At 46.8% G+C, this 12,853-nt stretch overlaps 1 protein-coding gene across 1 annotated transcript in view; it reads left to right on the top strand.

Annotated features, from left to right (window-relative positions):
• The window catches only part of LOC147673315 (unconventional myosin-Vb-like), a 131,011-nt gene extending 128,083 nt beyond the window's left edge, over positions 1-2,928 (top strand). The window contains exons 36-37 of the mRNA XM_086947145.1: positions 1,342-1,419; positions 2,502-2,928. Of these exons, the coding sequence (XP_086803271.1) occupies positions 1,342-1,419; positions 2,502-2,660 (237 nt within the window). The 3' untranslated portion in view covers positions 2,661-2,928. The remainder of the gene's footprint in view (positions 1-1,341; positions 1,420-2,501) is intronic.
• The last annotated feature ends 9,925 nt before the right edge of the window (positions 2,929-12,853 follow it).

Here is a 12,853-nt window from a genome sequence, read left to right as displayed (position 1 = left end):
ACTATCTTTACAATTTAAAACTAAACTTTATCTTGTTGGCTTTTCACTGCTCTTGCACCCTGACAGGTGGCTTCAGGAAGAAAGTGAGGTTATTTTAGATTGGCAAAAGAGTACGCTACCTAGATCTCTCTACTCCAATCCTTCTCTGACCTTTTAGTACCACAGCCCACTTTTTAGAACAAAACTTTTGTGACCCACTTACCTTTAATCACATGAGGCAGGCAGTGTTTTAGTGTAAATAAAACATGGTGTGGTAGCACACATTTAATTAAAATGGCCACTAAATTTGCACAGAACTACAGTTTCACTGCTTAAACTATATTGAACACAAATGTGGTGAAATAGGGTTTCAGTGAATGTATTATTTGTTCATCAGAGTAAAGTTTCTTCGTTTTGATCCATTTAAAATCTTTCCTTCATCACACTTCAGAATTACAAAAATGCTTAATTTTTGCTTTCTAACTGCTGAATGTGTATTAGTTTACTGGTATTTACATTTTGTTACAAAACAATGACCTCCTCTAGTAGCCTTTCACACACTGTGCCCAAGCAACATTTTCACATAATTCACTTTACTTTTCTGACTGTAAAGCAACAGGAGTTTGTAAAATCCTCATATAAAAAAAAAGCCTGACATCAGACCACTGTCTAGGAAGTGCAACAAACGTGACAAGATAAATACAGAATTTGAAGGTATCTTTATTGCTTGGGACTAAACGACCCACCAAAAAATTGGCTTCTGACCCACAGTTTGGGAAACTTTGCCCTACTCTTTTGGTTGTCCCAGGCAAACCAACAAACTACTCAATTTCCATAACTTTACTGATATCCCTTTTCAAGTATACATTTGTTTGTTTAATCCATTACATAAAATGTTATGGTGTTAAATGTTGTTTTTCATTTCTTCAGTACCACCTAGTTACTTTGCAAATTTGGTATTTAGAAAATTGTGTTTTTAGTATTTTTTGGCTGGAATAGATTTACTTGCTGTCTGAAGTGATTATTCTGAAAAGTAGTCATCTCAAGAATCGTATTCAGTGCAAAGCCTTCCACCTTTGGTGGCCATATAACTTCAGGTCACCTTGTTTTCAGGCTTGGTCTTCAATGCATGAAACCAATTGCAGAATAGTTGTGGCCTACTTTAATTGGTCCATTTTAAATAGTTACTACGTACGGTGGTGCATAAAAATGAGAGCAGTGAATGTGATGCAGTCCCCTTGTACCATGAAGGCCCAAGGCCGCCTTCCTACCCTAACACAAGTGGATGCAAATTATCAGTATGCCTGTTAGGGCACTAGTAAAACTAGATTTCAGAAACTAACCACTGTTTTCATTTCTTAGATCGTGAAAATACTGAAATTGTACACCCCACTGGATTTTGAGGAACGGGTTTCCATTCGTTTTACAGAAAATGTTCAGGTGAGTGCGGCTCTGCGGTTTATGAAAACTATTCATAGTCTTTCATGGGCAGTAGGGTTACAGGTTCCACTTTGGCCCGATCCTGTGGTGCATCCACTAGAGGCTGCCGCCCTCCTCCGCTATGGGATTGGTAGTGCACCTCTCTATTAACAGTTCAATGTGGCCTTCCATCCAATGGCTCAACGGATCAATGTCCATATTTCTATATTCTTGTGGCTAATACCATGTAGTTTGTTGTGTCGATATGGTGGTGGCTGGATAAGTCTTACTGATAATTGGATTGGACCATAAGGTAGAACTCCTTAACTTTGGGCACTGTTCTTAATCCCTGGTCTTAAATTTCTGGTCTCTGCAGTGTGTAGCCTCAATCCGGCCTACTACTGTCCAGACACTGCACTCTAACAAATGTTTGCTTCCACTATCCGAATGAAAGACCGATTCTGTTTCTAAACTCTTTATACCGTGCAACTTGGGCCACGTTTCTTAGTGGAGGACATGCAACCATAAATTCTTTCTCCAGTCAGATTTGGGGTAGGACCCCAATTATCTGCCCAATCATTTTGAATGTTTATTATCTGACTTTTTGACAGTAGCAGTCTTCCTACTGCCCATTGTGCATCTAGTGTGGGTTTTAACTCAAATTCCCTAAATCTTTCTGCTGGAATTGTTACATTCTCCATATTCTGTTACTCTGCTTTTTGTCCATATTTCCATTGAATTTGACTGTTATGCCCGCTCCAAAAACGAAGGGAATTATAATACCACTGTAGCACCCATGTAGTACATGGTCTCGCTTGCTCACATTCTTCAGGCATGCGTCTCACTTTAAACATTATTTTGATTTTGGATCCAGGTCCTGGACTCTGTCCCTTTGTCTGTAGTTGACTGACTTGCGTTCGGATTGTAAAAATAGGATTTCATATAATGATTCTGCTGGTGCTAGTAATGCAGGTCGTGGTGGTACCAAACACAGTGGAGTCAACATGTTTAAAAATTTTTTTAATGTGATTTTAGTAGTGTACTGACGTTTTGAGTTCAACTATGCACTCTGAGAAACTCATCTACCTGTGTATTTGTTGCAGATGCGGCTGCAGGATCGTGCGGCACAAGTCAATGGGCATCTTCTTGTCGATGTTAAATACTTGCATCCCCTGCACATCCAGTTTGCTGGCTCCTCCCTCCCACTTGACCAGATATGTATCCCTGAAAGTTTAAACCTGAACTTCCTGAGGCGTATCTGAGGGGGATCACCCGACAGCCCACTGGCCAAAGCAAGAACACCTTTATTCAAGGGTTTTCGGAGCGGTGTATTTCTGTTGGACAGTTGCTTCCATGTATACCCTCTGTGTCGCGAGTCAGGACTGAACCCAACCTAAAGGCTCTTGTGCTAGCTTCTCTGGATAAATGAGTGGCTCCTACCATGTTAAGATTTTTATTTATGTGTTTGTTTGTCTCTATTTATGTGTTTGTTTGTCTCTATTTAAAATAATAAAGCTAAGTGTATTTTCATTGCTCATGTCTTGTTTGTTTTTGCAGTTTAGTAACTTTATGCAGGCCAGTAACATAATATCTTTTGAGTCTGCCCCATGACTTTGACTTTCTCAGTCGTGTGTCCATTATTAAGGGATTTTTTTGCAGGATTTTTTTTCTTAATATTCTAAGATGTCTATTAAATCAAAGAAATATCAATCTTTTCAATAACCACTGTAGCACCATGAGCAGCCCAATATATGCTTTCTTGGCAAGTTGAACATAATGCAGTTGGAAGCAATGACCGCTATGGTTTAATGGATTTTTTTGTAAAATTCGACATCAATCGCAAGGCCTTCCTGAGGAAACGGAGTACTTCAACGAACCCCTCTAAACAGGTTCTCAAATGTGTAATTTAGACTCTCCCATTAGGGCAATCTGTAGTATTGTGCTGATCAGCCAATATGTATCCTATTAAGTGCTACAGGGGTAATTTATCCTTTTTTCTGTTCTCCTATCAGTATGCCGTGGGTCATTTTTATCGGTACAAAAGGGGTTGGTGATGGACGGAGCATCTGAATCAATCAAACACTCACACCCAGTCAAAAGATCTGGGTTTAATCCATCCCCATTCTTTAGCCCACTCTGCCACCCCAGTTCAGACATGGCTATATGCAAATCAGTCTGACCCTGTGCCTCATGGGAACAGTCAAGCCTAAACTGCCAAGCCATGTCTTCCCTGGGTCATTTTTATGGCAGGTTTGTCTGCTGTTGGCCTGGTAACCCACAGTAGTAACATTAAATGTGATTTGTACTTAAATGTACAAAATGATCCATTGTTTATTTTATTGTACAACTTGCATTTCTACACAATGGAGGAAAGTACATTTTTGAAACTCGAAAGGCAGGTGTGCCATGCCTCGTGAGTTCAGCACTTTATCTTTGAGATGATAGCTTAGCTGCTGTCAACATATTTTCAAGCAGATCCACTATCCAACCTGTGGCCTGATTTTAATTTTATTTAAACATTCTGACAATGTTACCTCTCATGGGCCTGTGATAGGGTTACAATTGAGTAACAGATTGATCAATTAAATACCATCCACTTTTAAATAAACTACAATTTGTAAATAGATACCTCTGGATTCTACACTAGAGCTTTCAAGTGGCTTATCCTCAATATTTTTTGGTAAAGTGTCGCCACATTGTTAGGTCGTCAGCGCTTATCACCCTTACTTAACAACATTCTGAGCTCTCCTTTGAGGCTGTACATAGGGGAAATAGTGATCTCTTAAGTAAACCAGTCGTTTATATGGGAAAGTTTATAGGTGGTGGGTTGATGTCTTCAAGGTTGTACATTTCTGCTAGAGAGTGATCTACTCTTAGTTTCATAACTGGAAATACTGCATGTGAACACCTGATGAACTGTATCAGATTCCACTTATTTGGTGTATTTATAGATTAATACACGCTGCTTCTTTAAAGAATTGTACATCGTGATAGTCCACTTCTGTTTGAAGAATCCTGCTCAAACTCCAGCAAGTGTTGAGTGAATGGCAAACAAACAATGTAGTATGCTTTGCTAGTGTTCACTTAGGTTTGCAATTGAGAGTTAAAACATTCTGAAATTTTATTAGCTAGTTTTCTAATTGTTTGGTTCAAGGATTGTGGTACAAGACATGGAATGGCCGGGATTTTTCTTCTGCTGTACCACACATTAAAAACAAATGTGGTTTTGGTATTTAGAACTGTTGATCTATCTGTGGCCAGTATTTATTTTTGCACTTTGTTTACATCACAGTTTCTCTGACACTGTTAATCTTTGGGGTTGTAAAAGCTGTTTTCATGATCCATTCTAACTCTTACTCCACAGACACTTGGGGTTTTATATAAAGATGTAATTGTTACTACCTAGTATTTGTTTTCTTGTTGACTGAGATTGATGGCAAGTCCCAGAAACTGTGGTCCCGGGACCTAGCTGCTTTTTTTTTTTAAACAAATTTTTATTGGGTTTTGTTACACAGAACATACAAATTCAATTATGTTTTCTATACTGCCCCAACATCCGATAAGACCACAAAGTCACGTTTTCGGGCAGTAGAGCAGGATGATAGTCAGACCATGTGTGCGAGCTCTCCTACAAAGACACCCTGGTGCGTCTTCGCCCAATAAACTAACAAGAAATCCCATATTCCCCCCCCCCCTCCCCCCCCCCCCCCTCCCTGAACCCTCATCGATGGGTACTGGTAGCAGTCAACAAAGTAGCGTGTGTGTACAGGAGCCACTGGGAGGTGGTCAATGTGATGTACCTGACATGTCTTGGGGGAGTGTGCTGGGCAGAGTGTTAGGCCGTCACCTCGTCACGTGTATCATAATCGTGCAATGCTTGTACTAATGCGTCCCAAGCCTGAGCGGTTTCCAGGGCTTTGTCATTACGTTGTCTCCGTGCAGTGTGAAATCTTAACATACTTTCTCCCTGAGCCCGCTTAAGAAACTCATTCCTCCATCTAGAGTCATTGGGTCCCATCGCTGCTTTCCAGTGTCTCGTAATTTCTCACTTTGCTAATATGAGCCCCATGTCTAAACTTACTAGTGACCTTATTCTTGGGGGTATGAGGGAACCAGTGTAGGACACTCACTGCCATGTCAAATTCTAAGCCCCTCTCTGTAATAGTGTTCAAAGTGCTTCCTTCCCACCTCCTTCCAATACTTCTCCAAGATCGGGCATGTCCATAGCATATGGCCTAATTCTACGCCTAATGTCGCACATCGAGGGCACGCTGCAGTGTCTGCGTCAAAATACTTTTTGATCTTTCCCGGTGTCAGGTATGCGCGGTGGAGCATGTAGAAGTGCACTAGCTGGAATCGTGCATTGCATGTACTTTTCCAGGCCCTTCGCACTATTTGCGCCCACACTGTCTCAGGGATATCCTTACCTATATCGGCCACCCACTTTCCTTCAGTGACTCTAGGGGAGTGAGTCCTTCCTGTGAATCCTGTAGTTGCGGCCAATCCCCACCATGTGGCAGTGCCGTTAGCACCCCCAAAGGAATTTCATGGGCATACGGATGTAACACACTCACTCTACGCTGTGAGCGATTCCAGCAGAGTCTGATTGTTCTTTCTTCCTGTGTTACGTCTCTAAGAGCTAATTTCTGTTGTAATGCTATAAAGGAAAGAACATGGCGAAGAATACCTCGACCCCTGGTAATTTCTGGGCCTTTGAATTCTCGAGCCTCCTCTTGTGTATAGACCTGTAGTTGAGCTGCTAAGTAATACAATTCGAAATCGGGGACCGCTAGCCCCCCCTCCGTCTTAGGTCGCAGCAGGGTCGTTAATGCCATTCTCTGGCGACCCGATCCCCAGAGGAAGGATACAATCCTAGACCTCAGAAGTGGGAAGGTAGCAACAGGTATCCACACTGGCAGCGTCCTGAAGTAATAAAGGAGTCGCGGAAGGGCCACCATCTTCAGCAGCGCTATGAGGCCCACCATGGACAATGAGAGGGTGGCCCAGAAGGACATGTTGCTCTTCAGGGCTCTTATTCCGCGGCCTTTATTGCCTTCCAATAAATCGGTTGGCGTGTGATAAATGTACACGCCCAGATATTTCAGGCAGCTGGGCTCCCAGCATACTGATGTGGTGGTGGATGGTTGGGTTTCCCCTTGGCGTACAGGGAACAGACATGTCTTGGCCCAATTCACTTTCAGGCCTGATATTTCGCCAAAGCTCGTAGGCACGTTTTCAGCTCCCATCATAGCCTCGTCGGCATCTTCGAGAGAGCAGGAGATCATCCGCGTATAGCGATATGTAGTGGCGCCCAATTCTACTTCGTAAACCTCCATAATGTTTACCTGTTCGGATCGACATTGCTAGAGGTTCTACTGCCAGGGCGAACAACAGAGGCGACGGCGAACACCCCTGCCTCGTGCCTCTCTATTGGGTATTTCCGGGAGATAAGTGAATCCGTTTTTACTCTAGCTACCGCTGAGGTGTACAGCAGTTGTCCATCTTGTATAATCCTCACCCACTCCAACGCGTCTCAGCACCGCGTAGAGGTATTCCCATTCGAGGCTATCAAATGCCTTTTCTATGTCCACCGACCATATCATTGGACATCGAGCCTCAGGGTGGTCTCCTTCCAGCAACCGCAGCAAACTGCGTACGTTCGAGGTCGTGTTTCGCGTTGGTATAAAGCCAGCCTGGTCTTCATGTACCAGCGAGGTCATGCGGTCTAAGAGGCGAGACGCTAGGATGCTGCAAAGTATTTTGTAATCAGTGGTTAGCATAGAGAGTGGTCTGTACGAGGCTGTCTCCACTGTCCATTCCTGGTTTCAGTAAGGGTATTAGTGCTTCCCGCATGGAGTGCGGGAGTCATCCCAATTGTTTTGCTTCTCTGTAGACCTCCAGCAATCTTGGCGCCAGAAGGTCAACATATTTTCCATAAAATTCAATGGGTAGCCCGTCTAATCCAGGGGTTTTGTTATGTGCCATGTGCTTTATGGCGCGTCGTATTTCCTCCAATTCAATCTCTGCCCAGCGCTTTCGCTTGGCCCTGATCTAATTCTGGAAAGGGGAGCTCTTTGAAAAAGGCCTCCACGTCCAGAATGCCGGTTGTCAGTTTGCTTTTGTATAATGTTTCATGATGTTGTGAAACTGTGCAGAATTTCAGTTTGGAAGGAGACCTCCACGCCGTCTGTTGTACGCATGGACACTATCGGTGTTCCCCTCTTCATGGGGTTGGCAAGCCAAGCCAATAGTGTCCCAACCTTGTCGCCCTCCACATGAGTCCTGGCTGTATACGCTTTATGATCAAAGCTACGCAAACGTTCCGTTTCCATGGCTACCGCTTCTTTAGCCTCGCTGACCCTACCTCGTAGCTCTGGGTGACCAGGTCGTGCGAGTTCTGCATCGCGTAATGTTTTATCCGCCCTATCCAGATCTTGTAGGAGAACTTTCCGCACTCCTACCTGTTGCCCTATGCAGAATCCTCTCAAGACCACCTTGAAGGCGTCCCACTCTATCGCCCGCACCTCAGTCGTGCCAGCCTTGTCCTCAAAGTACTGCACCAGTCTTTCCTCTAATGCCCCTTGAAAAAGGGGGTCCTCTAATGTCTCAGGGCGCAGCTTCCAAGTGGGGACGCTTGATGCGCTAGGACACCATTGCACAGCAATTAACAAAGGATTATGATCTGATACCGTCCTTGACAAGTATTCAGTCCTCACAATCATTGGTACTAGGTCTGGGGAGCAAAGCATCGCATCCAGTCGCACATGGAGCTCGTGCATGCCCGAGAAATGAGAGTAATCCTGGGTTTGTGGGTGCTGTGCACGCCAAATGTCTATCAAACCCCATCTCCGTTGCCATTCCATTCTACCCTTGGTGATGCGGTGTGCTGGGGAGTCAGCCAGTGGAGGGTGCGACCTATCAAGTGAGATATCCAGCACTGAGTTATAGTCCCCTCCCATTAGTAATGGTCCCACCAGTAAGTGAGCTAGGGATCCTGACAACCTCGCCAGAAAAGTCAGCTGATCAACGTTGGGTGCATAAACACTGCAGAAGGCTATGTCTCTACGCCGCAACCTTCCCGCTATAACTACAAATCTACCCTCCGGGTCTATAATTTGTTTGGTTAATTGAAATGGGACCCCAGCTCTGATCCATAAAGTGCCTCTAGCAAATGCCGAGTAAGTGTTAAATACTGGTCCCTGCGCTGCAATGCCATCAGATGTGTTTCTTGAAGCATCGCGACCTGCACTCCTCTACGCACTAAGTAGCCATGGATTTTGCCATCGTGTCATGGTGTGTAGCCCCCGCACATTCCAGGTTATACATCTCAAGTTAGCTAGATCATCCATTGTCCCACAATGTCCTGCACATTCCACCACACCCACTTCGCAGTCTCCCTAAACGTGGGAAAACGACAGCATCGAAGATGAGCCCACCCCCACAACACCCCAAAATGAATCAACCCCCTCCCCCCAGAACCGGACCTAGTAACCTCCATCTAGTTCCCATCCAAACGTTCCCCATGAACAGCATTTGCCTAGTCCAACAGGAGTCGCTGTGGGTATGCCTTAAGGGCAGTACGGGCGGGTTGGTTGCCAGCGGGCAGTCGCCCAAGCACTAAGCTCCTTGTTAAGCGATCGAGCCCCAGTTAGTGAAGCATCGCAATGACCAACCGCCACTCAATCCCAATCAAACAGTCCCTCCCACAATATACCACGAAGCATTCGCTACAGTCCAAAGGTGGAACTCTTACAGCTCACCGGGTGCTTCTAGCCCTCATCTATCATTTCCTCCGCCGCTTGAGTGGCCACCGGCAAAGGTGTACTGTCTGTTTCAGATCGCTCAGTGTCCGATTGTTCATCTCCCTTTTTCGGAAATCTCGTCCTCCTGCGATGGCGAATCTTGTGTTCCGGACAAAGCAGTCACCACCTCCAGAACCCCAGCCGCTCCGCCTCAGTTTCCAACTGCGATGGTCTTCTCAGACCCCTCCGCCTGTTTCGGATCTGCCGCGATTTTCGTTGCGGCAACCCTTCGGCGCCCATCCGGGGTCGGTGATCAAGGGCATCTCTTCCGGATTTGTACAGTTCTAGCCAGGCACAGGCATCATCAGGAGTGTCAAAGAACCTGGTGGTATCATCTACAATCACTCGCAGCCGAGCTGGAAAGAGCAAGGAGTACTGTAGGCCCTCGGCTCTCAGTTCTCTTTTGACTGCCAGGAAAGAGGTCCGCCGTCGTGTTTCGTATGTGTAATCCGGAAAAATATTGATTTTACTGTTCTCTACCTGAAAAGGACCGTTCAGTCGTGCATTGTGGAGCAGCAAATCCCTGTCCCGATAGTGTAACAGTCGGGCGACCACCGGGCGCGGGGGTCGGCCTTGCTGCGGTGGCCTGGCCGGGACTCTGTGGGCCCGCTCCAGTGTATAGAAAGTGGAGAGAACCTCCGGTGCCACCACTGTCTGGAGCCATTCTTAAAGGTAGAGTACCATATCCTTCCCCTCCACTTTGTCCGGTAAGCCTACTATCCTGATGTTGTTCCGGCGATTACGCCCTTCTGCCTCCTCCGCACGTCTCTCCAACACATCCATGCGGTCCAGCACGTTGGTCATAGTGGCTGCGAGGTCTTTTTGCGCCGGCTCTAGAGTGTGGATCGTGTCCTCCACCAGCTTAACTCTGTCAATTTTCCGTGGTTGGCCTGCAGTAGTCCCAGGCCGATGGCCACCTGTGCAATGTCTTGGTGAAGCGCCGCTCGGGAGTCCGCTATTGCCGAGAGAATTTTGTACAGTTGTAGTTGCAATTAAGGGTCTCGCAGTTGTCTGGAGTCTGTGCCGTCCCCCTTGTCTGGCGCCTCGGTATCTGACGTGGGCTGAGCTCTGCCCTTGGTCCCCTTAGGTTTGCCCATGCTGGGGGATGTCTCGGCAATAGGTAGGAAAGCGCAATTCGGAAGCAAGGGGCTCTGTGTACTCTGTGTAGTTAGCCGCTCTCGAGTTCGTATCCCAGGAGCCTGTTGAACTATGATCTAGGCGCTTTGGGGCATAGGGGTCCCCAGCAGCAACACTGTCCTATGAAGCCAGCGGGAGCCACCAACGTTGCAACTATGTAGGCACCAGCCACGGGAGCTCGGGGTAGGTTAGAACGCACCCCAATAGAGTGGCTATGTGTCAGCTGTAGGTCCCCCCCGGCGATGGGTAAGGAGCAGGTCGATATTGCCCAAATGTATCGTCACCGGCTAACCAGCAGCGTAAAGCCCGCTCTAGGGCAGTCCCCACCGGGTCAGTCGGCGTGCGCCCTTCAGTCGTGTTGTAGTGATCTAATGACTTCCGTAGTTAGCTCCGGGAGGGTCCCCCGCCACCACAATGCTGTGCACACTCGCCCCAAGGGTCCACAGGAGTAGACCATATCTCAGGGGTTTCCGGTCATAAGGGTAAGAAATGATCTGTGTGCAGCCAAGAATATTAGAAGGCAGCAGCAATCTGTCCCCAGCAACAGAGTTATTTTATAGTGGTCATTGCGCAGTGTTTCTCCACCCTCACTCTGATCCGGGGCCGCAGTAGTGCACTCACCAGTACCTCGGGCCGCCGCATGACACCCATGAGAATTTCGAAGATTGGCCTCATCTGCCCATGATCGTTGTCCGGGTAATGCTGGGAACCGTCCCGAGGGGTCTCGCCACCCGTGCTCCCGCTGCGCCGTCTTGGGAGCTCGCCACCTCGTCCCACCTTCAATCTGCAGCACGCCTCACTGCCGCCTCCAAACCCCGCTCAGCAGTCTCGGCTGGTAGACGCCGAAGTCCATCCCTTCGCCACAAGCCCGGGGGCGAAGTCAGTGGGAGCGCTATCGCACCTCATGGGCCCCAGCCCGCCTCCAATCAAGCGCGCCCTTAGCGCCTCCCCAGGTTGCCGAGTCCGTGGGTCCCGCAGTGCAGAATCTATGTCTCAGAGACCGTGCCTCCAAGTGAGCTGAGATTGTGTTCTGGGAGCCGCAGGGGTCCGGGGGAGCCACCCGCCCACTGCGCTGTCGGACTGCAGCACCACCACCTTCCTCACTCTGGGGGTATTCTGCTTCGCAGTGGCTGAGGGGGTGGGGAGAGGCCATCATCCGCACTCGCCAGCAATGTAGGCAGAATAGTAGACACGCAGAGCTCATTATAGCAAGCCCCCCAGTGGTGTCCCTCGCCCCCGCGAGCCGGGGGCCAGTAGTGTCCCCCGTCCGATAAGCCCGATGTGGGGGGGGTCAAGCACCTCACCCCCAGTGCATGGGCTTGTGGATCTTCAGTACAGCTCTCAAGAGCGGGCTGAACGGGTTCAACACTCGTCCTCCTGTGTGATCTCCCTGGCTGGCAGCCGTACCGCAGGACACAATCCTCACTCCACCTTCAGCCCCGGAGAAACCATGGATCGGCGGGGCTCCCCGCAGCGTCCGGCACCCAGGGACTCAGCCCGTCGTTGCAGCCGCCATTTTAGGTGTGCTCTCTCGTTCTGTAGGTCCGCCGCAAGGGAGATCTCCCTCCCATTGTATTAGGCGAATTGGGGGTCAGCAAAGTCAATAAAACAGGATTGAAAAAGGATTAATGAAGGCTCGATCGCGGAGCCCGAAGCTCAGGCGGCCTCCTCCATCGGCGCTCAAGCCACGCCCTCCCCGGGACCTAGCTCCTTAACACCTATCATTCACTGCAAGCAACATTTGTGCAAATATGGTCTGGGCTTAAAATAGATTTTTGCTGTTTTGTGTAGTTTCTTTTCTGCTACCAATATGATCTTTTATTAATGGACTATCCTTCAATGATGCTACATAGTTTTCTGTCCTTTACTTGCACTACTGTGCTGCACGCTAATTGTAAACTTGAGCTTGGCAATGTTGACCCATCTTGTTCCAAGCAATTGTATGAATTGATGACACTGTAAAAAGTCTAACCCTATTAAGTAAAATATCCAATACAAATTAATACTCATTTATTTATTTTACTCTGTTACCACCAGGAAACATGTCCATATTGTCTTTTGTTAGTTCATGAAGCGTTATGTTGAATTTAGCATATTTTATAGATGCTTGTAACAAAACCTTCTAGATGAACTCCCCCAAAAAAAGGATGCATTATATTCCAGCCTGTGTTTGCAGCCTGCACAGTGTAATAAAAACATTATAGTATTCCCTCTTGTAGCTCTGGTCTGCCCATATTTGATAGTAATATGGGTCGTCCCAGAAATGCTTGTAGATCAGTGACATAATATCGAGCTCAGAACTATTATTCCCCTATACATATGAAATTGCGTTAAAAAAAGGGTTTATTCAATAATTTACATGATAGTAAGGTAAAATAGATTCGTTTTTAATTGTTATGAATGTACCGAATGTGTGTTTTTTGTTGTAGCATATGTAATATAAATTATCTATTGATGAGGTAGGTTTCCGAAACATTTTATTTATCATGGACGAAACTTAATACACTCTCTAGGGA

This window comes from Lissotriton vulgaris, chromosome 12 (genome assembly GCF_964263255.1).
Source record: "Lissotriton vulgaris chromosome 12, aLisVul1.2, whole genome shotgun sequence".
NCBI classification, from domain to species: Eukaryota; Metazoa; Chordata; class Amphibia; order Caudata; family Salamandridae; genus Lissotriton; species Lissotriton vulgaris.
The sequence above is the reverse complement of the archived record's forward strand: the minus strand, read 5'-3'. Positions and strand labels throughout refer to the sequence as shown.